General features: G+C 40.6%; 1 protein-coding gene across 1 annotated transcript in view; it reads right to left on the reverse strand.

Moving 5' to 3' along the window:
- Window positions 1-267: 267 nt before the first annotated feature.
- The window catches only part of ANKRD45 (ankyrin repeat domain 45), a 306,215-nt gene continuing 281,482 nt past the window's right edge, over window positions 268-25,000 (reverse strand). The window contains exon 5 of the mRNA XM_053693255.1: window positions 268-372. Within this exon, the coding sequence (XP_053549230.1) occupies window positions 341-372 (32 nt within the window). The 3' untranslated portion in view covers window positions 268-340. The remainder of the gene's footprint in view (window positions 373-25,000) is intronic.

Below are 25,000 nucleotides of genomic sequence, written 5' to 3' on the forward strand. Positions count from 1 at the left end.
ATACAGCTCTGCTGTGGTGCACTTTGCCGCCTCCTGTTGACCAGGAGGCGTAATCCCACAAGTAAGTATGAAATCCGTGGACTCATCGTATCGTAAAAGAAACAAATTTATCAGGTAAGCATAAATTTCCTTTTTGGATGATAAATTAACATTTTATGTGTTTTTAATATCCCTTTATTATGTTCCTTGTGATTTAGCAGTTTTAAATGTACTTATCACTACCACATTTATCTAGTATAATCGCTTATCATACGTAATAAACACAACTAAGTTCAAATGTAATTTTATTAGATATACTGTATATTATGAAGAGAGATGCTGGTTGGCATTTTGGAAGATTTCAATGTTTGCTGCTTCGGCCGGTCTCTGCTCCTATATAGATTGAAAGGAAAAAAGAGGTAATATTTTATTATTACGATACTAGCAAATGAACATACTTTTGAATAGTCACACAGTAACTTTAACATAAATAGGATGCACGTTTGTGAAGGCTAACATAAGAGCGATCTACAACATTAAAGGGACTGTAAAGTCAAAATGATATGTTCCCGATTCACTATTATCGACTTTGCTCTTTTGGTATCTTTTGTTGAAATGCATACCTAGGTAGGCTCAGAAGCAGCAATGCACTACTGGGTGCTAGCTGCTGATTTATGGCTACACATATGCCTCTTGTTAATGGCTCACCCAATGTGGTCTGCTAGCTCCCAAGTAGTACATTACTGCTCCTTGCATAAAGGATACCAAAGGAATGAAGCACATTAGATTATAGATAGGGCTGCAACTAACGATTATTTTCATAATCGATTAATCGGCCAATTATTTTTTCGATTAATTGACTAATCGGATAAAAAATAAATCATTTTTTCCTATATTTAAAATAAAATCCACATACTGAGTGTTATAAATATAAACTTCTGACTAAAACTTTACATTAGCATAACTGTTTGTCCAATTTTTTAAGCAGCAGAACAAATTTTTATAATGAAGCAAAACAAAACCACAAACTGGTTGAAAAGAGGTAGAACTCGTAAGAGGGAGACTACCACTGTTTATAACATTCTGTTATTCACTCTTTCAGAAACTTTGCATTGAAATGCAAAAATGTTAACTTGTCCACATGCTACTGGCTGAGGCTGGCTCTATTTTTGCCTGCAGCAGAGAAGAGGCACTCAGATGGTGTTGAGGTGCCTGGGATGCATAAGTAGTGTTTTGCTGATTTCGCCAAGGTGGGCTATTTGTTTGTATTTGTTAGCGCTTACCAATGCAAGGGGCTTCTTAATAAATTAAGCCTGGACTTCATTCTGACATAAAAATATCTTGAATATCTAAATGCAATGGTAAACAACCAGCTATAAGGTTAGGGGGGAAAAAAATATCTAGTGCACTCTTAAAATAACAGATATATAATTACAGAGGTTGAATTTGGTACATATTCCTATTAATTAAAAATATAAAAAAAAAAAAAAAAAAAGGCAAAAGGGCTAAAGACTATATATCAGTAACAGGACACAGCCTTACCCATTTAGCTATACAGTACATATAATCAGCAATATCAAGCGATCCACTAAAAATTGTGCACACAGGTAATAGTGACATCAATTCATATAACAAATGCCATCAATCTAGGGCTAGGTGTAAATAACAAGCTCGGCACTATATCATGCAAAGCACAGTCCCAAATCACCTGATTTAATATAAACAATACAAATTATGACTCCTATTATTTCTGGGTTGCACATAAGCCTGGAGTAGTTGTAAACTTAAAAAGAAACCTATATTGTCCTGAAAAAGTTAAAAGTAAACATCTGTAGACGTCCTTTAGGCTAAGGGCATAACCATAAAACACAATACCATGTGCAGGAGCTCATTGGAGTTAAGCAGCTGGTGTCATGCACAGACCAACTAATCGATTATGAGATTCGTTGACAACTATTTTCATAATCGATTATGCCGATTAGTTGTTGCAGCTCTAATTATAGAATTAAAGGGACACAAAACCTAAAATTTTCCTTTCATTAATCAGAAAAAGAATACAATTAAAAAAAAAAAAAAAGTTTCGAATCTACTTCCTTTTCATGTTGAAGAGATATCTATATAGGTAGCGTGCACATTTCTGGATCAGTACATGACAGGAAATAGTGCTGCCATCTAGTGTTCTTGCTAATGTATAACATTGTTGCAAAACTGCTGCTATATAGTGCTGCAGACACGTGCACACTCCTGAACTTACGTTCCTGCTTTTCAACAAAGGGTAAGAAGAAAACAATTTTGGGTTTTATGTCCCTTTAAATTGGAAAGGTTTTTTTGAAAAATGAAAGAAAAAAAAATTGGGGTTTCATGTCCCTTTAACCCCTTGAGTGCTAATGACGGCTCTGAGCCGTCACAGAATTTCCTACTCTGGTGCTAACGACGGCTCAGAGCCGTCACTAACACTCTCCCACCTTGAGGGAGATCTGGGGGCTCCCACCCGCTCCTACCCCGGCGATCGTGCCTGTAGAGTGACAGGCATCGCCGGGGCTTCCCGTTTTGCGTGGTGACGTCACGCGCAATAACGTGATGACGTCACTGTGCAACTTTATTTATACTTAAAGGGACAGTCTACACCAAAATTGTTATTGTTTTAAAAGATAGATAATCCCTTGTTTACCCATTCCCTAGTTTTGCATAACCAACACAGTAATATTTATATATTTTTTACCTCTGTGATTATCTTGTATCTAAGCCTCTGCAGACTGCCCCTTTATTTCAGTTCTTTTGACAGACTTGCAGTTTAGCCAATCAGTGATGGCTCCCAGGTAACTTTACGTGCACGAGCACAGTATTATCTATATGAAAAACATGAACTAACACCCTCTAGTGGTGAAAAACCTGTTAAAATGCATTCTTAAGAGGCGGCCTTCAAGGTCTAAGAAATTAACATATGAACCTCCTAGGTTTAGCTTTCAGCTAAGAATACCAAGAGAGCAAAGAAAAATTGGTGATAAAAGTAAATTGGAAAATTGTTTAAAATTACATGCTCTATCTGAATCATGAAAGTTTTTTTTGGACTAGACTGTCCCTTTAACAATGTTAAGTATAGGAGCAGGGGGCATGCTGCTTAGAAGCCTGTATCTCAGGCATCTAAGCAGCTACAGACCCCCAAGACCCACCATTGGAAAGATAATCGCCCAACCTTTCCAACAGTGTCTTGGGGGTCTGAAAAAAAAAAAAAAAAGTTTAAAAAAAATAAATAAAAAAAAACAAAACATTAAAAAATCTTAGCACCCAGGTGGGAAAGTGCTTAGCACTCAAAGGGTTAAGGCAGTATTCCCCAATTCCAATCTTCCAAGACCTTAAAAGGACATTAAACCCAAAAATGTTCCTTCATGATTCAGATAGAGGGCACAATTTTTAAAAAGTTTCCAATTTACTTCTATTATCAAATTTATTTTATTCTTATGTCATTCTTTGTTGAAGAGATACCTAGGTAGGTAGCGTGCACATGCCTGAAGCACTACACAACAGGAAATAGTGCTGCCATCTAGTGCTCCGCCTAATGTATAACATTGTTGCAAAACTGCTGTTATATAGTGCTGCAGACACGTGCACACTCCTGAACTTACTTTTCTGCTTTTTAACAAAGTATAACAAGAAAACAAAGAGAAAATGATAATAGAAGTAAATTAGAAAGTTGTTTAAAATGTTATGTTGTATCTAAATCAGGAAAGAAAACTTTTGGGTTTTATGTCCCTTTAATCAGCTCACCCACCATTTGATTTCACCTGTGCTCTAGTTAAGTTATAATGAATATCTGGCCTGTGAAGGATCCTGAGGACTGGGTTTGGGAAACACTGCTTTAAGGGAAGATTGACAGATTAGAGTAGCAATCTTTGTTAATTATTTAAAGTGAAATTCAATTAGTGCCCGATTTTTAATAATCCTATTAAAAACAAGGGCACTTTAATTCATCAAAATTGACATTTCACTTGTTATCTTAAAAAAAAAGACCTTTTAATCCTGAAAGCCGCTTCAACGATTCCCTCGGCTGCCGATGACGAATCCGGCTTCCTCCAATCATGGCTCCCCCCCCCCCCGGGGGAATCATGGCCTGAGGCAATGCTGTGATTGGAGGAAGCCGGATTCGTCATTTTGGACCCGCGAAAGGGCTTGCGACGGGCAGAGGAAGCGCTGCAGCGGCTGTCAGGATTAAAAGGTAAGTTTTTGAAGAAAAGGAGTGAAATGTCAATTTTGATGAATTAAAGTGCCCTTGTTTTTAATAGGATTATTAAAAACCGGGCACTAATTCATTGAAATTAGAAGGGCTGGAGGCAAAGACTGGTCAGGAGTGTTGTAAATCAAGCTGTAGGTTGACTGTAGAAATTGCACAATAAAAAACAGAATTTATGCTTACCTGATGAATTTCTTTCCGGATATGGAGAGTCCACAACGTCATTCAATTACTAGTGGGGATATCACTCCTGGTCAGCAGGAGGAGGCAAAGAGCACCACAGCAAAGCTGTTAAATGTCACTCCCCTACCGATAATCCCCAGTCATTAGACCAAAGGAAATGGAAAAGGAATAACACAAAGGTGTAGAGGTGCCTGAGGTTTAATGAAAAATAACTGTCTTAATAAAGGGTGGGGTCGTGGACTCTCCATATCCGGAAAGAAAGACATTTATCAGGTAAGCATAAATTCTGTTTTCTTTCCTAAGATATGGAGAGTCCATGACGTCATTCAATTACTAGTGGGAACCAATACCCAAGCTAGAAGACATGGAATGAATAGGGAGGGAAAACAAGACAGGCAGACCCAAACAGAAGGCACCACCGCTTGAAGAACCTTTCTCCCAAAAGAACCCTTAGCCAAGGCAAAAGTATCAAATTTGGAAAAAGTATGAAGAGAAGACCAAGTTGTAGCCTTGCAAATCTGTTCCACAGCTTCATTTTTGAAAGCCCAAGAAGAGGAGACAGCCCTAGTGGAATGAGCCATAATTCTCTCAGGAGGCTGCTGACCAGCAGTCTCATAAGCAAAAGTAATCATACTTCTTTACCAGAAGGAAAAAAAAGAAGCAGTAGCCTTCTGACCTTTGTGCTTTCCAGAAAATAGAATGAAGAACCGCCTTATCCGCATGAAAAATATGGTAATGCGAATAGCACTGCAAAGCAGAAAGTTCAGAAACTCTCCAAGCAGAAGAGATAGCAACAAGAAACAAAATCTTCCAAGATAACTTAATATCTATGGAATGCATTGGCTCAAACTGAGCCTACTGCAAAACTTTAAGAAAAAGGTTAAGACTCCAAGGAGGAGTAACAGGTTTAAACACAGGTCTGATTCTGACCAAGGCCTGACAAAAGGAACGAACATCTGGCACATCCGCCAAACGCTTATGTAGCAGTATAGATAAAGCAGAAATCTGACAACCCTTTCTCTAGACCTTCCTAGAGAAAAGACAAAATTCTAGGAATCCTGACCCTACTCCAAGAGTAGCCCTTTGATTCACACCAATAAAGGTACTTACGCCATACCTTATGGTAAATCATACAAGTTACAGGCTTGCGAGCCTGCAAGATGGTCTCAATAACCAACTCAGAAAACCCACGCATAGCAAGAACTAAGGGCCCGATCCGATATACAGCGTCGCCCGCAAAAGCCGGCGACGCCAAATTTTGCGCGGGTTTGGTATCCTATATACGGCGTAACCTAGAAGTTACGCTCGTATATTTCTGCCTTCGGCCGTAGTTTTTTGGCCCATAGGCAGGTATACCAAACCCGCGCAGTTTGGTATCCAATATACAGCGTAAGGACTTACGTGGCGAAAATGGAGAAATCTTACTCCATTTTCACCTCGCCACAAAATGCAGCCGTAGTAAGCCTTACGCTGTCTATTGGAGCCCCGTAACTCCCTAAACTACCTGCCAAATAAAACCTAACACCTAACGCATGCGCAATGTCTATCTACCTGTCAACCGCGATCTGCTAAATAAGACCTAACGCATGCGCAATGTCTATCTAACTGTCAACCGCAATCTGCTAAATAAAACCTAACACCTAACGCATGCGCAATGTCTATCTAACTGTCAACCGCGATATGCTAAATAAAACCTAAACCTAACGCATGCGCAATGTCTATCTACCTGTCAACCGCGATCCCCTGCCGCAATCCCTAATAAAGTATTTAACCCCTAAACCGCCGCTCCCGGACCCTGCCGCCACCTACATTAAAAGTATAACCCCCTAATGTGATCCCCCTACACCGTTGCCAGCTACATTACATACCCCCTAATGTGAGCCCCTTACACCGCTGTCATCTATATTACCTACCCCCTAATGTGAGCCCCTTACACCGCCGCCATCTACATTACCTACCCCCTAATGTGAGCCCCTTACACCGCCGCCATCTACATTACCTACCCCCTAATGTGAGCCCCTTACACCGCCACCATCTATATTACCTACCCCTAATGTGAGCTCCTACCCCGCCGCCAGCTATATTAAAATTATTAACCCCTAATTTAATCCCCCTACACCGCTGCCAGCTATATTAATTACATTAACCCCTAATTTAATCCCCCTACACCGCCGCCAGCTATATTAAATACATTAACCCCTAATCTAATCCCCCTAAAGTAATTACCTCTATTACCAGCCCTTAAAAGGGCCTTTGGCGTGACATTGCCCCAAAGTAACAGCTCTATTGCCAGCCCTTAAAAGGGCTTTTTGCGGGGCATTTCCCCAAAGAAATCAGCTCTTTTACCAGCCCTTAAAAGGGCTTTTTGCGGGACATTGTCACAAAGAAATCAGCTCTTTTGCATCTAAACTAAATCCCCCTACACTGCCGCCACCTATAATAAATGTATTAACCCCTAATCTAATCCCCCTACACCGCCGCCACCTATATTAAATAGATTAACCCCTAATCTAATCCCCCTACACCGCCGCCAGCTATATTAACTAAATTAACCCTAATTATATTAGGGTTAATTTAGTTAATATAGTTATTATATTATATATATTAACTATATTAACCCTAATTATATTAGGGTTAATATAGTTAATATCGTTATTATATTATATATATATTAAGTATAATAACCCTATCTAACTCTAACATCCCTAACTAAATTCTTATTAAAATAAATCTAATTAATATTAATATTATTAATTAAAATATTCCTATTTAAATCTAAATACTTACCTATAAAATAAACCCTAAGATAGCTACAATGTAATTCATCATTACATTGTAGCTATTTTAGGGTTTATATTTATTTTACAGGTAACTTGGTATTTATTTTAACTAGGTACAATAGCTATTAAATAGTTAATAACTATTTAATAGCTACCTAGTTAAAATAATTACCAATTTACCTGTAAAATAAATCCTAACCTAAGTTCCAAATACACCTACACTATCAATAAATTAAATAAACTACAAATATCTAAACTAAAATACAATTAAATAAACTAAACTAAATTACAAAAAAACAAAACTCTAAATTACAAAAAATAAAAAAAGATTACAAGATTTTTAAGCTAATTACACCTATTCTAAGCCCCCTAATAAAACAATAAAGCCCCCCAAAATAAAAAAATGTCCCTACTCTATTCTAAATTATAAAAGTTAACAGCTCTATTATCTTACCAGCCCTTAAAAGGGCCTTTTGCGGGGCATGCCCCAAAGAAATCAGCTCTTTTGCCTGTAAACCCCCCCCACAATACCACCCCCCAACATTACAACCCACCACCCACATACCCCTACTCTAAACCCACCCAAACCCCCCTTAAATAAACCTAACACTACCCCCCTGAAGATCTCCCTATCTTGTCTTCACCCAGCCAGGCAGAACTCTTCATCTGATCCGGGCGATGTCTTCAATCAAGCGGCAGAGAAGAAGTCTTCCATCAGGCGATGTCTTCAACCAAGAGGCAAAGAAGAAGTCTTCCATCCGGCGATGTCTTTAATTAAGCGGCAGAGAAGAGGTCCTCCATCGGGGCGAAGTTTTCTTCCAAGCGGCATCTTCAATCTTCTTTCTTCGCTCCTCCGACGCGGAACATCCATCCGGCACGACGACTTCCCGACGAATGAGGTTCCTTTAAATGACGTCATCCAAGATGGCGTCCGTCGAATTCCGATTGGCTGATAGGATTCTATCAGCCAATCGGAATTAAGGTAGAAAAATCTGATTGGCTGATTTAATCAGCCAATCAGATTCAAGTTCAATCCGATTGGCTGATTGGTTCAGCCAATCGGATTGAACTTGAATCTGATTGGCTGATTCAATCAGCCAATCAGATTTTTCTACCTTAATTCCGATTGGCTGATAGAATCCTATCAGCCAATCGGAATTCGACGGACGCCATCTTGGATGACGTCATTTAAAGGAACCTCATTTGTCGGGAAGTCGTCGTGCCGGATGGATGTTCCGCGTCGGAGGAGCGAAGAAAGAAGATTGAAGATGCCGCTTGGAAGAAAACTTCGCCCCGATGGAGGACCTCTTCTCTGCCGCTTGATTGAAGACATCGCCGGATGGAAGACTTCTTTGCCGCTTGGATGAAGACATCGCCTGATGGAAGACTTCTTCTCTGCCGCTTGATTGAAGACATCGCCCGGATCAGATGAAGAGTTCTGCCCGGCTGGGTGAAGACAAGGCAGGGAGATCTTCAGGGGGCTAGTGTTAGGTTTATTTAAGGGGGGTTTGGGTGGGTTTAGAGTAGGGGTATGTGGGTGGTGGGTTGTAATGTTGGGGGGTGGTATTGTGGGGTTTTTTTTACAGGCAAAAGAGCTGATTTCTTTGGGGCATGCCCCGCAAAAGGCACTTTTAAGGGCTGGTAAGGTAATAGAGCTGTTAACTTTTATAATTTAGAATTGGGTAGGGAAATTTTTTTATTTTGGGGGGCTTTATTGTTTTATTAGGGGGCTTAGAATAGGTGTAATTAGCTTAAAAATCTTGTAATCTTTTTTAATTTTTTTGTAATTTAGTGTTGTTGTTTTTTGTAATTTAGTTTGGTTTATTTAATTGTATTTTAGTTTAGATATTTGTAGTTTATTTAATTTATTGATAGTGTAGGTGTATTTGGAACTTAGGATATATTTTACAGGTAAATTGGTAATTATTTTAACTAGGTAGCTATTAAATAGTTATTAACTATTCAATAGCTAGTGTACCTAGTTAAAATAAATACCAAGTTACCTGTAAAATAAATATAAACCCTAAAATAGCTACAATGTAATGATGAATTACATTGTAGCTATCTTGAGGTTTATTTTATAGGTAAGTATTTAGATTTAAATAGGAATATTTTAATTAATAATATTAATATTAATTAGATTTATTTTAATAAGAATTTAGTTAGGGATGTTAGAGTTAGATAGGGTTATTATACTTAATATATATATAATATAATAACGATATTAACTATATTAACCCTAATATAATTAGGGTTAATATAGTTAATATAGCTGGCGGCGGTGTAAGGGGATTAGATTATGGGTTAATCTATTTAATATAGGTGGCGGCGGTGTAGGGGGATTAGATTAGGGGTCAATACATTTATTATAGGTGGCGGCGGTGTAGGGGGATTTAGTTTAGATGCAAAAGAGCTGATTTCTTTGTGACAATGCCCCACAAAAAGCCCTTTTAAGGGCTGGTAAAAGAGCTGATTTCTTTGGGGAAATGCCCCGCAAAAAGCAATTTTAAGGGCTGGCAATAGAGCTGTTACTTTGGGGCAATGTCACGCAAAAGGCCCTTTTAAGGGTTGGTAATAGAGGTAATTACTTTAGGGGGATTAGATTAGGGGTTAATGTATTTAATATAGCTGGCGGCGGTGTAGGGGGATTAAATTAGGGGTTAATGTAATTAATATAGCTGGCGGCGGTGTAGGGGGATTAGATTAGGGGTTAATTAATTAAATATAGCTGGCGGCGGGGTAGGGGGATTAAATTAGGGGTTAATAATTTTAATATAGCTGGCGGCGGGGTAGGGGGATTAGATTAGGGGTTAATAATTTTAATATAGCTGGCGGCGGTGTAAGGGGCTCACATTAGGGGGTAGTTAATGTAGGTGGCGGCGGGGTAGGAGTTACATCAGAGGGTAATATAGATAATGTAGGTGGCGGCGGGGTCCGGGAGCGGCGGTTTAGGGGTTAATAACTTTATTAGGTGGCGGCGGTTTAGTTGTTAATACATTTTTTATTGTTAGGATAGTGAGGGGGGATAGCGGATAGAGGGTTAGACGTGTCGGGCTATGTTTGGGAGGCGTGTTAGACAGTACGGGAGATTTAATAATTTAGTCAGGTTTTGTAGGCGTGGGCAGTTTCTGAAGTGCCGTAAGTCACTGGCGACTCCAGAAATTTGTACTTACGCAGATTTCTGGACATCGCTGGTTTATCCGACTTACGGCACTTTAGCATCTGACGGCGCCGTATATAGGATAGCTCGAGTTGCGAGCTGAAACTACGGGCGGCGGGGGTTCCCTCGCTTGCGCCGCAAACTACGATCTTTATCGGATCGCGCCCTAAGCGTTCAATCTCTAAGCAGTCAGCTTCAGAGAAACGATATTTGGATGGAGGAAAGGACCCTGAACTAGAAGTTCCTCCCTCAGAGGTAACGTCCAAGGAGGAAGAGATGACATGTTCACTAGGTCTGCATACCAGATCCTGGGAGGCCAAGCAGGAGCTATTAAAATTACGGACGCTTTCTCCTGTTTAATACGAGCAATGATTCGTGGAAGGAGCACAAACTGAGGAAACAGGTATGCTAGACTGAAATCTCAAGGATCTGCCAGAGCATCTATCAGAGCGGTCTGTGGATCTCTTGACCTTGAACCGTATCTTGGAAGCTTACCGTTCTGCGAGATGCCATCAGATCCAACTCCGGCATCCCCCACTTGAGGGTTAACCTGGAGAACACCTCCGGATGGAGAGCCCACTCCCCGGGATGAAAAGTGTGTGAGGGCAGCCGGAGAATACTTCTCCTTTTAACTAAAAAACAGCAGTGTGAATTTGTGCATGAATGCTTTATTAGAATTTAACTTAAAACGGTATGCGTGTGTGTGAATGTGACCTACGGGAGTAACAGAGCCGTCAAACCTCTCTTTAATTATTTATACTAGTACCCTACGAACTGTAATTATAAACAGTGTGTACAGTATGTGTACTTTAAATTGATGCGGTATGGAAAGTTGGCTCTGATCGCTTATGGTCTTAAATATACAGAGACACTGTTAATCCGAAAAACCGGGTAATCTCAACTATAATAATTTTAATACCGGAGCCTTCTATATCAGCTGCACTATGATCAAACTATAATTATATATGATTTAAATACTCTGGACTAGTATTTAACAGCCAGGGGACATACCTAACTGTGTACCAAACACATTACCTGACTCAACACGGGTGCTAATATTAACACTAATCACCCGACTCCTGCACACTTAATTGGAGTGCACGTAATATATCTGGCAGTACAGAATAAAGTTACTTGTAGTGTCATAACGGAGATCTATCTACACGTTAAACATCCTAAACAATATCCTGATACCTTAACTGCTGTTCAATAGCAGCTACCCACCCGAATAGGTTGTAATTAGTTTTCATTAGGATCCAAAGCACTGCTATGTTAAGCACAAGCACAGTACTATCCTACTACTAAAAAACTGATACCATAACAGATTTAATTATAACATTAATTTTTAGAGTGGGATTCATTTAACATCATCAGGAATATAATAAACTTACTTACTGAGTTAGTCGTGTACAAATATAGAGTACTGTATGATCACTACATCCAACATTAACACAAGATTACCTTCTAAACTTGTAATGTAACAAGACGCAATGCAGTTTATATGACATTAAATTTAGAGCCATTCTGTAATACAGTGTTAATTACCTAGTACTTGGCACAGAATATATAAGTATACTACAACTGTGTTATAGAGTGCATATTTCTATTTCTATATTTAGTAAGTTTAGAAGTCTCCTTGCAGGTAATTCTAACTGCCTTTCAGCTTCTATAAGACTATGTGACACCCTAACTAATATTGAACTGTGCAATTATTTTCCACCCCTGGTGTATAAATACTATAGTAATCTACATTGCTTTAATTATCCTGGAGTGATAAGACACCTGTGGGATATTGCAGAGTATAACATATATCTATTTATAAGACATACTGATATTGTATTAGCTGATTGGGATATTCATAAGTTGGGTTCTCCAAAAGTGACTATTACCACTCACACACTCCCCACAGAGGATAACACCTGATTAGTGGTTCATTACATCTCGAATGTGATACAGGACCCTATTAAAGAGGGCACCACACGATATATATATATATATATATATATATATATATATACATACATACATATATATAACCCCTTCAAAGAGTGAACATATCCTCAGGAGAACATACTGGGAACTGTATTAACAATTCTCCTTAGGAGCTGCATTCTTCCATCTTCACACTGTTTGTGATTTTTTAAAACCCCTTTTTTTATTTTAATGTAACTATTAAAAGTTAAGTTTTAAATCCGCCCTTCTTTGGGCTTCTTTACCTTGGGTATCAATGGCCACTAACTAACTACTTGCTGTTGAGTGCTATTAAAGTACATTCTTTCAATTGTTTTCAGCAATTGACATTTTTATTTTGGGATGAAAAGTGTGTCTGCTCAGGAAATCCTCCTCCCAGTTGTCCACTCCTGGAATATGGATGGCAAACAGACAACAATTGTGAGCATCTGGCCACTGAATAATCCGAGACACCTCCTTCATAGCTAAGGAACTCCGGGTTCCTCCCTGGTGGTTGATGTAAGCCACTGAGGTGATGTTGTCCGACTGAAATCTGATAAACTGGACTAAAGACAACTGAAGCCAAGCCATCAAAGCATTGTAAATCGCTCTCAACTCCATGATGTTTATAGGAAGAGCCGACTCCTCCCAAGTCCATAGACCCTGCGCCCTTAACAAGTCCCAGACTGCTCCCCAGCCTAGCAGGCTAGTGTCCGTGGTCCCTATCACCCAGGAAGGACTCCGGAAGCATGTGCCCTGAGACAGATGTTCCTGAGAAAGCCACCACAAGAGAGAGTCTCTTGTCAACTGGTCTAGATCTATCCTATCCTCTTAGACAGATCCGAATCGTCTCCATTCCATTGACTGAGCATGCATAATTGCAGAGCTCTCTAATGGAATCGAGCAAAGGGAATGATGTCCATGGAAGCGAACATCAGACCAATTACCTCCATACATTGAGACACTGAAGGCCGAACAGTAGACTGAAGAGAAAGGAAAGAAGAGAGACCTCAGTCAGAAAATCCTCATAGATAGAGAATCTATTAAGGTCCCTAAGAAAACCACCCTTGTAGATGGAACAAGGGAACTCTTTCCCAGATTCACTTTCCATCCATGGGAATGAAGAAAATACAAGATCTCTGTATGAGAGTTTGCTTGTTGAAAAGATGGCGCTTGAACCAATACGTCGTCCAAGTAAGGTGCCACTGCAATACTCTGAGATCTGACCACCTCCAAGAGAGCCCCCAGAAGCTTTGAAAAAATTCTGGGAGCTGTGGCAAGGCCAAAAGGAAGAGCCACAAACTGAAAGTGTTTGTCTAGAAAAGAGAATCTCAGGAATTTGTGGTGATCCCTGTAGATGGGAACATGAATATATGGTCATCATAAACTGACCCTCCTGGACCAAAGGTAGAATCGTCTGAATGGTTTACATTTTGAAAGACAGTACCCTGAGAAATTTGTTGAGGCACTTTAGGTCTAAAATGGGTCGAAAAGTTCCCTCTTTTTTTTTCCTAGACCCGGCTCCCTTACTGGAACAATCATTCCCAGGGAGGAAAGATCCTGAACACAGTTCAAGAATGCCTCTCTTTTTACCTGGCCTGCAGATAATCTTGAGAGGTGAAACCTGCCCCTGGGAGGAAGAGATTGGAATTCTATTTTGTAACCCTGAGATACTATATCCACAGCCCAAGGATCTGGGATATCTCGTATCTAGGCTTGACAAAACAGGAACAGTCTGCCCCCTACTTGATCCAATCCCAGACCGGGGCAGTTCCTTCATGCTGACTTAAACTCAGCTGCAGGCTTCTTAGACTGTTTCCCCTTATTCCAAGACTGATTGGGTTTCCAAGAAGACTTGGGGGCATATTTAAGAAGGTGTGAGCGGACATGGTCTGATATTGCGGATCATGTCTGCCGCACATCGATAAATTCCCGACAGCATACGCTTTCAGCATTTATCATTGCACCAGCAGTTCTGGTGAACTGCTGGTGCAATACCATCCCCTGCAGATTTGCAGGGGGTGTCAATCAACCCGATCAGGTTGATTTTTGGCGATGTCTGTCCGCCAACTCAGAGCAGGTGGACAGGTTATGGAGCAGCGGTCTTTAGACCGCTGCTTCATAACTTGTGTTTCTGGCGAGCCAACATGATGCATCAAGCTCAGTACGGAGCTTGATAAATAGACCCCTTGGAATGTTCCCTCTTGGAAGAGGAAGAAGTAGACTTTTGACTTCTGAAGTTACGAAAGGAACGAAAATTACTTTGACGTCCTTTAGATCTATTCTTCTCGTCTTGTGGTAGAAAAGACCCTTTTCCACCTGAAATCTCAGAAATATTTTCTGCCAGACTGGGTCCAAACAAAGTTTTACCCTTGTAAGAAAGTGCCAGAAGCTTGGACTTGGAGGTAACATCAGTTGACCAAGATTTAAGCCACAAAGCCCTGCAGGCTAGGACAGTGAAGCCAGACATCTTGGCTCCCAGTCTAATAACGTTAGAAAAAAAAAAGCTGTGGCGTTGCCTGAACAGCATCATCCTGAAAAACTTTATTGGGCTCAGAGGACAACAATTATCTTTATTTTGCAAAGTCATATTTAAGCAAGCAGCACAGAATTGCATAGGCAAAGTAATTTGTGCCTCAAGCAATCCATATTGCTTAAAAAAAGTTAAATAAAAACAAAACCCAGGCTACCTCTACACCCCGACCCCAGATATACTGGGGTGCCCTACCTGACCTCCGGAACCAAACAGTAAGGAGAACCACCACACAGCACCCTCCTATCTCACACTTCAGATCGCTAAAGCAGGAAAAACAAGACGCCGCTCTGTTTAAAGTCTAAAAGCGGAAGAGCGGGTCACATGACCATCCGACCAAAACAACTGCGCCAAAATGTAAAGCGCGCACATCTGATAAAGACCAGCATCAGCAAATCATAGAACAGTCAGAAAAACACACGCACATCCTGTGAAGAAAAGTCTATATGGCAAATTCACTGACTGATAAAAGTAAAATAAAGCCGAGACCGCCATGCTACTGAAAATCTTCTAAAGAATACACATGAGAATGTTACACACAACATGCCCAAAACATCCATAAAATAAAATTAAAGTCTAAACTTTACATATTTGAGTCCTCATCAATCCCTCACACCTCCAAGTCACATTAACCAGTGTCTGCATCCTGCCAATAAATATCCTATCTAAAGGATATAAAATGTCCCAAACAGAAATTGCAGCAAAAATATCTTTAAAGTGCAAGTCTCCAATACCTAGAAGACAAAAGCACTTACCTGCAATCCAACTGTCAGGCAGCTATACTTATTAACCCCTAATCTGCTGCCCCAATGTCGCCGACACCTACCTACACTTATTAACCCCGTATCTGCCGCCCCAATGTCGTTGCCACCCACCTACACTTATTATCCCCTAATCTGCTTCCCCCAATGTCGCTGCCATCTACCTACACTTCTTAACCCCTAATCTGCCGCCCCCAACGTCGACACCACCTACATTACACTTATTAACCCCTAATCTGCTGCCCCCAATGTCGCCACCACCTACATTACACTTAACCCCTAATCTGCCGCCCCTGACATCGCCGCCACCTACCTACACTTATTAACCCCTAAACCTAACCCTAAGTCTAACCCTAACACCCCTAACTTTAATATAATTAAAATAAATCTAAATAAAAAAGGAAATTTATGCTTACCTGATAAATTGATTTCTTCTACGATACGACGAGTCCACGGATTTCATCTTTACTTGTAGGATATTATTCTCCTGCTAACAGGAAGTGGCAAAGAGCACCACAGCAGAGCTGTATATATAGCTCCTCCCTTCCCTCCACCCCCAGTCATTCGACCGAAGGTTTTAGGAAGAGAAAAGAAAAGCTAAAAGGTGCAGAGGTGACTGAAGTTGTAAAAAATATAATCTGTCTTAAAATGACAGGGTGGGCCGTGGACTCGTCGTATTGTAGAAGAAATCAATTTATCAGGTAAGCATAAATTTCCTTTTCTTCTACAAGATACGACGAGTCCACGGATTTCATCCTTACTTGTGGGATACAATACCAAAGCTACAGGACACGGATGAAAGGGAGGGACAAGACAGAGACCTAAATGGAAGGCACCACTGCTTGAAGAACTTTTCTCCCAAAAACAGCCTCAGAAGAAGCAAAAGTATCAAATTTGGAAAATTTGGAAAAAGTATGAATGGACGACCAAGTCGCAGCTTTACAAATTTGTTCAACAGATGCATCATTTTTAAAAGCCCATGTGGAAGCCCCAGCCCTAGTAGAATGAGCCGTAATTATTTCAGGAGGCTGCTGTCCAGCAGTCTCATATGCCAGGCGGATGATACTCCTCAACCAAAAAGGAAAAAAAAGGTAGCCATTGCTTTCTGACCCCTACGCTTTCCAGAATAAACAATGAATAATGAAGAAGATTGACGGAAATCCTTGGTTGCCTGTAAGTAAAACTTCAAGGCACGAACCACGTCCAGATTATGTAACAGACGCTCCTTCTTGGAAGAAGGATTAGGACACAAGGAAGGAACAACAATTTCCTCATTAATATTCTTATTTGAAACAACCTTAGGAAGAAATCCAGGTTTGGTACGCAAAACCACCTTATCAGAATGGAAGATAAGATAAGGCGAGTCACATTGTATCACTGAAAGCTCAGAAACTCTTCGAGCAGAAGAAATAGCAACCAAAAACAAAACTTTCCAAGATAACAATTTAATATCTATGGAATGCATGGGTTCAAAAGGAACCCCTTGAAAAACTCGAAGAACTAAATTCAAACTCCAGGGAAGAGTAATTGGTCTAAATACAGGCTTAATTCTTGATAAAGCCTGACAAAAAGACTGAACATCTGGCACATCTGCCAAACGTTTGTGAAACAAAATTGACAAAGCAGAAATCTGTCCCTTTAAGGAACTTGCTGATAACCCTTTCTCCAATCCTTCTTGGAGAAAGGACAGAATCCTGGGAATCCTAACTTTACTCCATGAGTAGCCCTTGGATTCACACCAAAAAAGATATTTACGCCATATCTTATGATAGATTTTTCTAGTGACAGGCTTACGAGCCTGTATCAAAGTATTGATGACCGAATCAGAGAAACCCCGTTTAGATAAAATCAAGCGTTCAATCTCCAAGCAGTCAGCTGCAGAGAATGTAGATTTGGATGTTGAAAAGGACCTTGAATGAGAAGGTCCTGTCTCAAAGGAAGTTTCCACGGTGGCAGAGAGGACATGTCCACTAGATCCGCATACCAAGTCCTGTGTGGCCACGCAGGCGCTATCAGGGTTACTGAAGCTCTCTCCTGTTTGATCCAAGCAATCACGAGTGGAAGGAGAGGAAACGGTGGAAACACATAAGCTAGGCTGAACGACCAAGGTACTGTCAAGGCATCTATTAGTTCGGCCTGAGGATCCCTCGACCTGGATCCATAACGTGGAAGCTTGGCATTCTGACGAGATGCCATCAGGTCTAACTCCGGTCTGCCCCATTGGCGAATCAATGAGGCAAACACCTCCGGGTGGAGTTCCCACTCCCCCGGATGAAAAGTCTGACCCCCGCTTCCCAGTTCTCTACTCCTGGGAAGTATATCGCTGATAGATAGCAAGAGTGGGCCTCCGCCCATCGGATTATCTTTGATACCTCTATCATCGCTAAGGAACTCCTTGTTCCCCACTGATGATTGATATTGTCCGACTGGAATCTGATGAATTTGGCCAAAGCCAACTGAGGCCACGCCTGAAGCGCATTGAATATTGCTCTCAGTTCCAGAATATTAATTGGAAGTAGAGACTCCACCTGAGTCCAAACACCCTGAGCCTTAAGGGAATTCCAGACTGCCCCCCAGCCCAGAAGACTGGCGTCCGTTGTCACTATCACCCACAATGGTCTGCGGAAACAAGTCCCCTGGGACAGATGATCCGGCGACAACCACCAAAGAAGAAAGTCTCTGGTCTCTTGATCCAGACTTATCTGAGGAGATAAATTCGCATAGTCCCCATTCCACTGTCCGAGCATGCACAGCTACAGTGGTCTGAGATGAAAGCGAGCAAATGGAATGATGTCCATTGCCGCCTCCATTAATCGAATGACCTCCATACACTGAGCCACTGATGGCCGAGGAATGGACTGAAGTGCTCGGCAAGTATTTAGCATCTTTGATTTTCTGACCTCCGTCAGAAATATTTTCATGGCTACCGAGTCTATCAGTGTTCCCAAGAAAGGAACCCTTGTCTATGGAACTAGTGAACTCTTTTCTATGTTCACCTTCCAACCGTGAGTTCTCAGGAAAGACAACACTGTGTCTGTGTGAGATTTTGTTAGCTGATAAGTTGACGCCTGGATCAGAATATCATCCAGATAAGGCACCACTGCTATGCCCCGCGGTCTGAGAACCGCCAGAAGGGACCCTAGAACCTTTGTGAAGATCCTGAGTGCTGTGGCCAACCCGAAGGGAAGAACCACAAACTGAAAATGTTTGTCCAGGAATGCAAACCTTAGGAACTGATGATGATCCTTGTGAATTGGGATATGAAGGTATGCATCCTTCAAGTCCATGGTAGTCATATATTGACCCTTCTGGATCATTGGTAAGATAGTTCGTATAGTCTCCATCTTGAACGATGGGACTCTGAGAAACTTGTTTAGACACTTGAGATCTAAAATGGCTCTGAAAGTTCCCTCTTTTTGGGAACCACGAAAAGATTTGAGTAAAACCCCTGTCCCTGTTCCGGTTTTGGAACGGGACAAATTACTCCCATGGTATAAAGGTCTTTTACACAGCGTAAGAACGCCTCTCTTTTTATCTGGTCTACAGATAATCGTGAAAGATGAAACCTCCCTCTTGGGAGAAAATCCTTGAATCCCAGTTGATACCCATGGGTCACGATTTCCAGTGCCCAGGGGTCCTGAACATCTCTTGCCCAAGCCTGAGCAAAGAAAGAAAGTCTGCCCCCTCCTAGATCCGATCCCGGATCAGGGGCCGCCCCTTCATGCTGTCTTTGTAGCAGCAGCGGGCTTCTTGGATTGTTTACCTCTATTCCAAGCCTGGTTGGGTCTCCAGACTGACTTGGATTGAGCAAAATTCCCTTCCTGTTTTGTGGAGGAAGAGGAAGCAGAGGGTCCTCCTTTAAAGTTTCGAAAGGAACGAAAATTATTTTGTTTACCCCTCATCTTAACCGACTTATCCTGAGGTAGGGCATGGCCTTTACCTCCAGTAATGTCAGAAATGATTTCCTTCAATTCAGGCCCGAATAGGGTCTTACCCTTAAAAGGAGTAGCTAAAAGCTTAGATCTTGATGACACATCAGCAGACCAAGATTTGAGCCATAACGCTCTACGCGCTAAAATGGCAAAATCTGCATTTTTCGCTGCTAATTTAGCAATTTGAAAAGCGGCATCAGTAATAAAAGAATTAGCTAGCTTGAGAGCCTTAATTCTATCCAAAATGTCATCTAATGGAGTCTCAACCTTCAGAGACTCTTCTAGAGCATCAAATAAAAAAGCTGATGCAGTAGTAACTTGAACAATGCAAGCCGTAGGTTGTAAAAGAAAACCCTGATGAATAAATAATTTCTTTAGAAGACCCTCTAACTTTTTATTCATAGGGTCTTTTAAAGCACAACTGTCCTCAATAGGTATAGTTGTACGCTTAGCCAGGGTATATATAGCTCCCTCCACCTTAGGGACCGTTTGCCAAGAGTCCCGAATGGTGTCTGATATGGGAAAAATGTTCTTAAAATTAGGAGGGGGAGAGAACGGTATGCCTGGTCTATCCCATTCCTTTTTTACAATTTCCGAAATTCTTTTAGGAACCGGAAAAACATCAGTGTAAGTAGGTACCTCTAGATATTTGTCCATCTTACACAATTTCTCTGGTGGTATCACAATAGGGTCACAACCATCCAGAGTCGCTAAAACCTCCCGAAGTAACAGGCGGAGGTGTTCCAGCTTAAATTTAAAGGACATGACGTCCGAATCTGTCTGAGGTAACACATTCCCTGAGTCTGAAAGTTCTCCCTCAGACAGCAATTCCATGACCCCCAACTCAGAGCACTGTGAGGGTACATCGGAAATAGCCAATAGAGCATCAGAGGATTCAGTATTCACATTAATACCTGACCTACTGCGTTTACCATGTAACACTGGTAATTTAGATAATACCTCTGTAAGGGTAGTTGACATAACTGCAGCCATCTCCTGCAGAGTAAAAGAATTAGACGCACTAGAGGTACTTGGCGTCGCTTGTGTGGGCGTTAAAGGTTGTGACACTTGAGGAGAATTGGATGGCATATCCTGGTTCTCTTCAGATTGAGAATCATCCTTAGGCACACTTTCTTGACCTAAAATATGCTTTTTACAATGTAAGGCCCTATCAGTACAAGAGGTATACAATGTAAGGAGGGGGTTCCACAATTGCTTCTCAACACATAGAACAGTGAGATTCCTCAATGTCCGACATATTGAACAGACTAGTAATAACCACAATAGTCGTTAAACATTTTATTTATTGCTTTAAACAATTTTTTGAGAAATGTGTACTGCGCCTTTAAGAGATAAAAAAGCGCACAAATTTTCCAAAACTGCTTTAAAACGTTAATTTACTCTTTAAAATGAACTGCACCTAATTAATGGCTCCAAAAAAATATTGCACCCCAAGAGTAAGGGGAGAAATTAACCTCTAAAAGGTATTTATAGACACAAATATGTTAAATTTGACAAATATACCCCCTGCACCTCGCCACAGCTCTGCTGTGGCGCCTACCTGCCCCCAGGGTACTTCAAAATGACTCGACAACGATCCGGATAAGAGAACCCCTGTCTAGGCTCAACCGGAGCTAATGCCTACTGCTTCTCAGCCAGAGTAAAGTGCGCATCTGAGCGCGTGAAAATAAGCCCCGCCCATCATGTCCGATGATCATGTAGGCCTGAACAACCGCATGGTGAAGCGGTTTAAATTAGAAGCCATGTGGAATTCTTTAACCCCTAAGTACACTCCCAATATGGTCAAACTGTTTATTTTGAACAAAAAAACGTTAAGCATATTCCTGCCTCTCCCAGTGTCTCTTTATAATGCTGTGAAGCCCATTATAATGCTTGGCCCAATATGTCAAATGAAATAAATTAAGCACAGGTTTCTCAGTAACACCCCTTTGTTTTACAGGTCTACTGCTTACCCCTTCCCTTGCAGGGAATAAATGTCAGCCAGTTCTGATATACCAAGTCTCCTCAGAAATAAAGGGCTGCACATACCTCAATGCTGCTTGTAGCATGAAACCGTTCTCCACACTGAAGATGTCTCTTGTATTACCTTCAGAAGCTTCATCAACCTCAGGGCAGAAATCCTCTTTCATATCCCCCTGAGGAAAATAGTACTCACCGGTACCATTTAAAATAAAAATCTTCTTGATTGAAGAAACTAAAAGATAACACCTCACTTTACCTCTTCCTAGTATAACACAGGCAAAGAGAATGACTGGGGGTGGAGGGAAGGGATGAGCTATATATACAGCTCTGCTGTGGTGCTCTTTGCCACTTCCTGTTAGCAGGAGGATAATATCCCACAAGTAAGGATGAAATCCGTGGACTCGTCGTATCTTGTAGAAGAAATTACTATTATTACCTAAATAATACCTGAATGAAATACCTGTAAAATAAACCCTAAGCTAGCTACAATATAACTAATAGTTATATTGTATCTAGCTTAGGTTTTATTTTTATTTCACAGGCAAGTTTGTATTTATTTTAACTAGGTAGACTAGTTAGTAAATAGTTATTAACTATTTACTAGCTACCTAGTTAAAATAAATACAAATTTACCTGTAAAATAAAACCTAACCTGTCTTACACTAACACCTAATATTACAATAAAATAAAATTAATTACATTAATTAAATACAATTAACTAAATTACCAAAAAAAAAACTAAATTACACAAAATAAAAAAGAAATTATCAAATATTTAAACTAATTACACCTAATCTAATAGCCCTATCAAAATAAAAAAGCCTCCCCAAAATAAAAAAACCCCTAGCCTACACTAAACTGCCAATGGCCCATAAAAGGGCCTTTTGCGGGGCATTGCCCCAAAGAAATCGATTGTTTTACCTGTAAAAAAAATTACAAACAACCCCCCAACATTAAAACCCACCACCCACACAACCAAACCCCCCAAATAAAATCCTATCTAAAAAACCTAAGCTCCCCATTGCCCTGAAAAGGGCATTTGGATGGGCATTACCCTTAAAAGGGCATTTAATTCTTTTCCATTGCCCAAACACTAAGCTAAAAATAAAACTCACCCAATAAACCCTTAATAAAACCTAACACTAACCCCCGAAGATCCAAGTTTTTGAAGACCGGACATCCATCCTCATCAAGCCAGGAGAAGTCTTCATCCAAGTGGGCAGACGTCCTCAACGAAGCCAGGAGAAGTCTTCATTCAAGCGGTGGTCCTCCATGCTGGTAGAAGTCTTCATCCAGATGGCATCTTCTATCTTCATCCTTCCAACAAGGAGCAGCTCCATCTTCAAGACATCCGGCGCGGAGCATCCTCTTCTGTCGGCGGCTACTGAAGAATGAAGGTTCCTTTAAGGGATGTCATCCAAGATGGTGTCCCTTGAATTCAGATTGACTGATAGAATTCTATCAGCCAATCGGAATTAAAGTTAAAAAAAATCCTATTGGCTGATCCAATCAGCTAATAGAATGCAAGCTCAATCCTATTGGCTGATTAAAGTTAGTGATTGTTATGGTTAGGGTTACGTTAGGGTTAGACTTAGGGTTAGGTTTAGGGGTTAATAACTTTAGTATAGTGGTGGCGATTTTGGGGGCAGCAGATTAGGGGTTAATAACAGTAATGTAGGTTGCAGCGATGTTAGGGACAGCAGATTAGGGGTTAATAATATTTAACTAGGGTTTGCGATGCGGGAGTACGGCGGTTTAGGGGTTAATAGGTTTATTATAGTGGCGGCGATGTCCGGAGCGGCAGATTAGGGGTTAATAATTTTATTTTAGTGTTTCCTATGCGGGAGGGCCTCGGTTTAGGGGTTAATAGGTAGTTTATGGGTGTTAGTGTACTTTGTAGCACTTTAGTTATGAGTTTTATGCTACAGCTTTGTAACATAAAAGCCATAACTACTGACTTTCAGTTTACGGTATGGATCTTGTAGTTATGGGCTGTACCGCTCTCACTTTTTGGCCGGACAGGCAAACTTGTAATACCGGCGCTATGGAAGTCCCATTGAAAAAAGTGTGTGGTACACCTATACCTGCAAAACTTGTAATACCAGCGGTAGTGAAAAAAGCAGCGTTATGAAGCTTTTTCACTCATAACGCAAAACCTTTAATCTAGTCGAGCGTAACCTAACTCTGGCTTTCTATACCTAGGGCAGCAATATGTCAGGAAACAAAGTAAGCACAACCTCACAACTTCCTAACTGCTTAAAAGCCACCACTACTCTACTGAAGAGATTAACGTGGACTACAGCTAGACCCAAAACCTTGTTTCAGGAAAAAGTAATTCATTTTTTCAGACACCAAAACTTCACCTCCTCCATTGACAAAGGCAAAGAGAATGACTGGGGATTATGGGTATGGGAGCAACATTTAACATCTTTCCTGTGGTGCTCTTTGCCTGTACCTGCTGGCCATGAGTGATATTCCCACTAGTAATTGAATGACGTTGTGGACTCTCCATATCTTAGGAAAGAAAAACAAGGCACCTGTCTGAGTGGCAGTGTTGGTATTACAGCTTTGGGAGTTTGATGCCGTATAGCTAAAGCCTGAAACTCCTTTACACAAGTGCCATTTCCATCATTTGAGTAGGAGAAGAGCTGGAGTTCTGGATGTTGACCAATTATACAATGCATTTTGTTTTCAATGTCTTCCTGGCATGAGTATTACAATGGGCACAGTTGTAATCATTGAAGAAGCTAATACTATTACTTTGTTTTAGCACCTGAACTTGCTATTTACCATGAACATTTGCAGTTCTGAAATTATTTGAAGCCTTTTAAAGATACTGCAAAACCTGTAGTATGTCCCAGTTCACCAACTATACTGACATGTGGAACTATTGACTTGTAGGTTTTATTACATAGTAATGGTACCCATAAGATTAACAACATCTAGTAAGACCAGAAGGTGGTTTCCATTATCTTTGTTACCCACTTTTCGTGCTTAATTGAATGTCAAATACATTTTAAAGGGACAGTCAAAATATAAAATCATGAAATTTTCCAATTTATTTTTATCATCAAATTTGCTTTGTTCTCTTAGTAATCTTTCTTGAAACCTAAGTAGGCTCATATGCTAATTTCTAAGATATTGAAGGCAGCCTCTTATCTTAGTGCATTTTTACAGGGTTTTACAGCTAGACAGTGCTAGTTCACATGTGCAATATAAATAACATTGTGCTCACTCCCGTGGAGTTAACTAGGAGTCAGCACTGATTGGCTAAAATGCATGTCTGTCAAAAAAACTGAAATAAGGGGGCAGTCTGTAGATGCTTAGATACAAGGTAATCACAGAGGTAAAAAGTATATTAATAACGAAGGGATTATCCATCTTTTTAAACAATAACAAATCTGGAGTAGACTATCCCTTTAATGGCTTTGCTGCCTTTTATTTTGGCCCACCCTAGTAGCACACATCAAGAAAAGGTTGTTGCCCCTTACAATGGAAGAACTTAAGG

The sequence above is a fragment of the Bombina bombina genome, chromosome 10 (genome assembly GCF_027579735.1).
Source record: "Bombina bombina isolate aBomBom1 chromosome 10, aBomBom1.pri, whole genome shotgun sequence".
NCBI classification, from domain to species: Eukaryota; Metazoa; Chordata; class Amphibia; order Anura; family Bombinatoridae; genus Bombina; species Bombina bombina.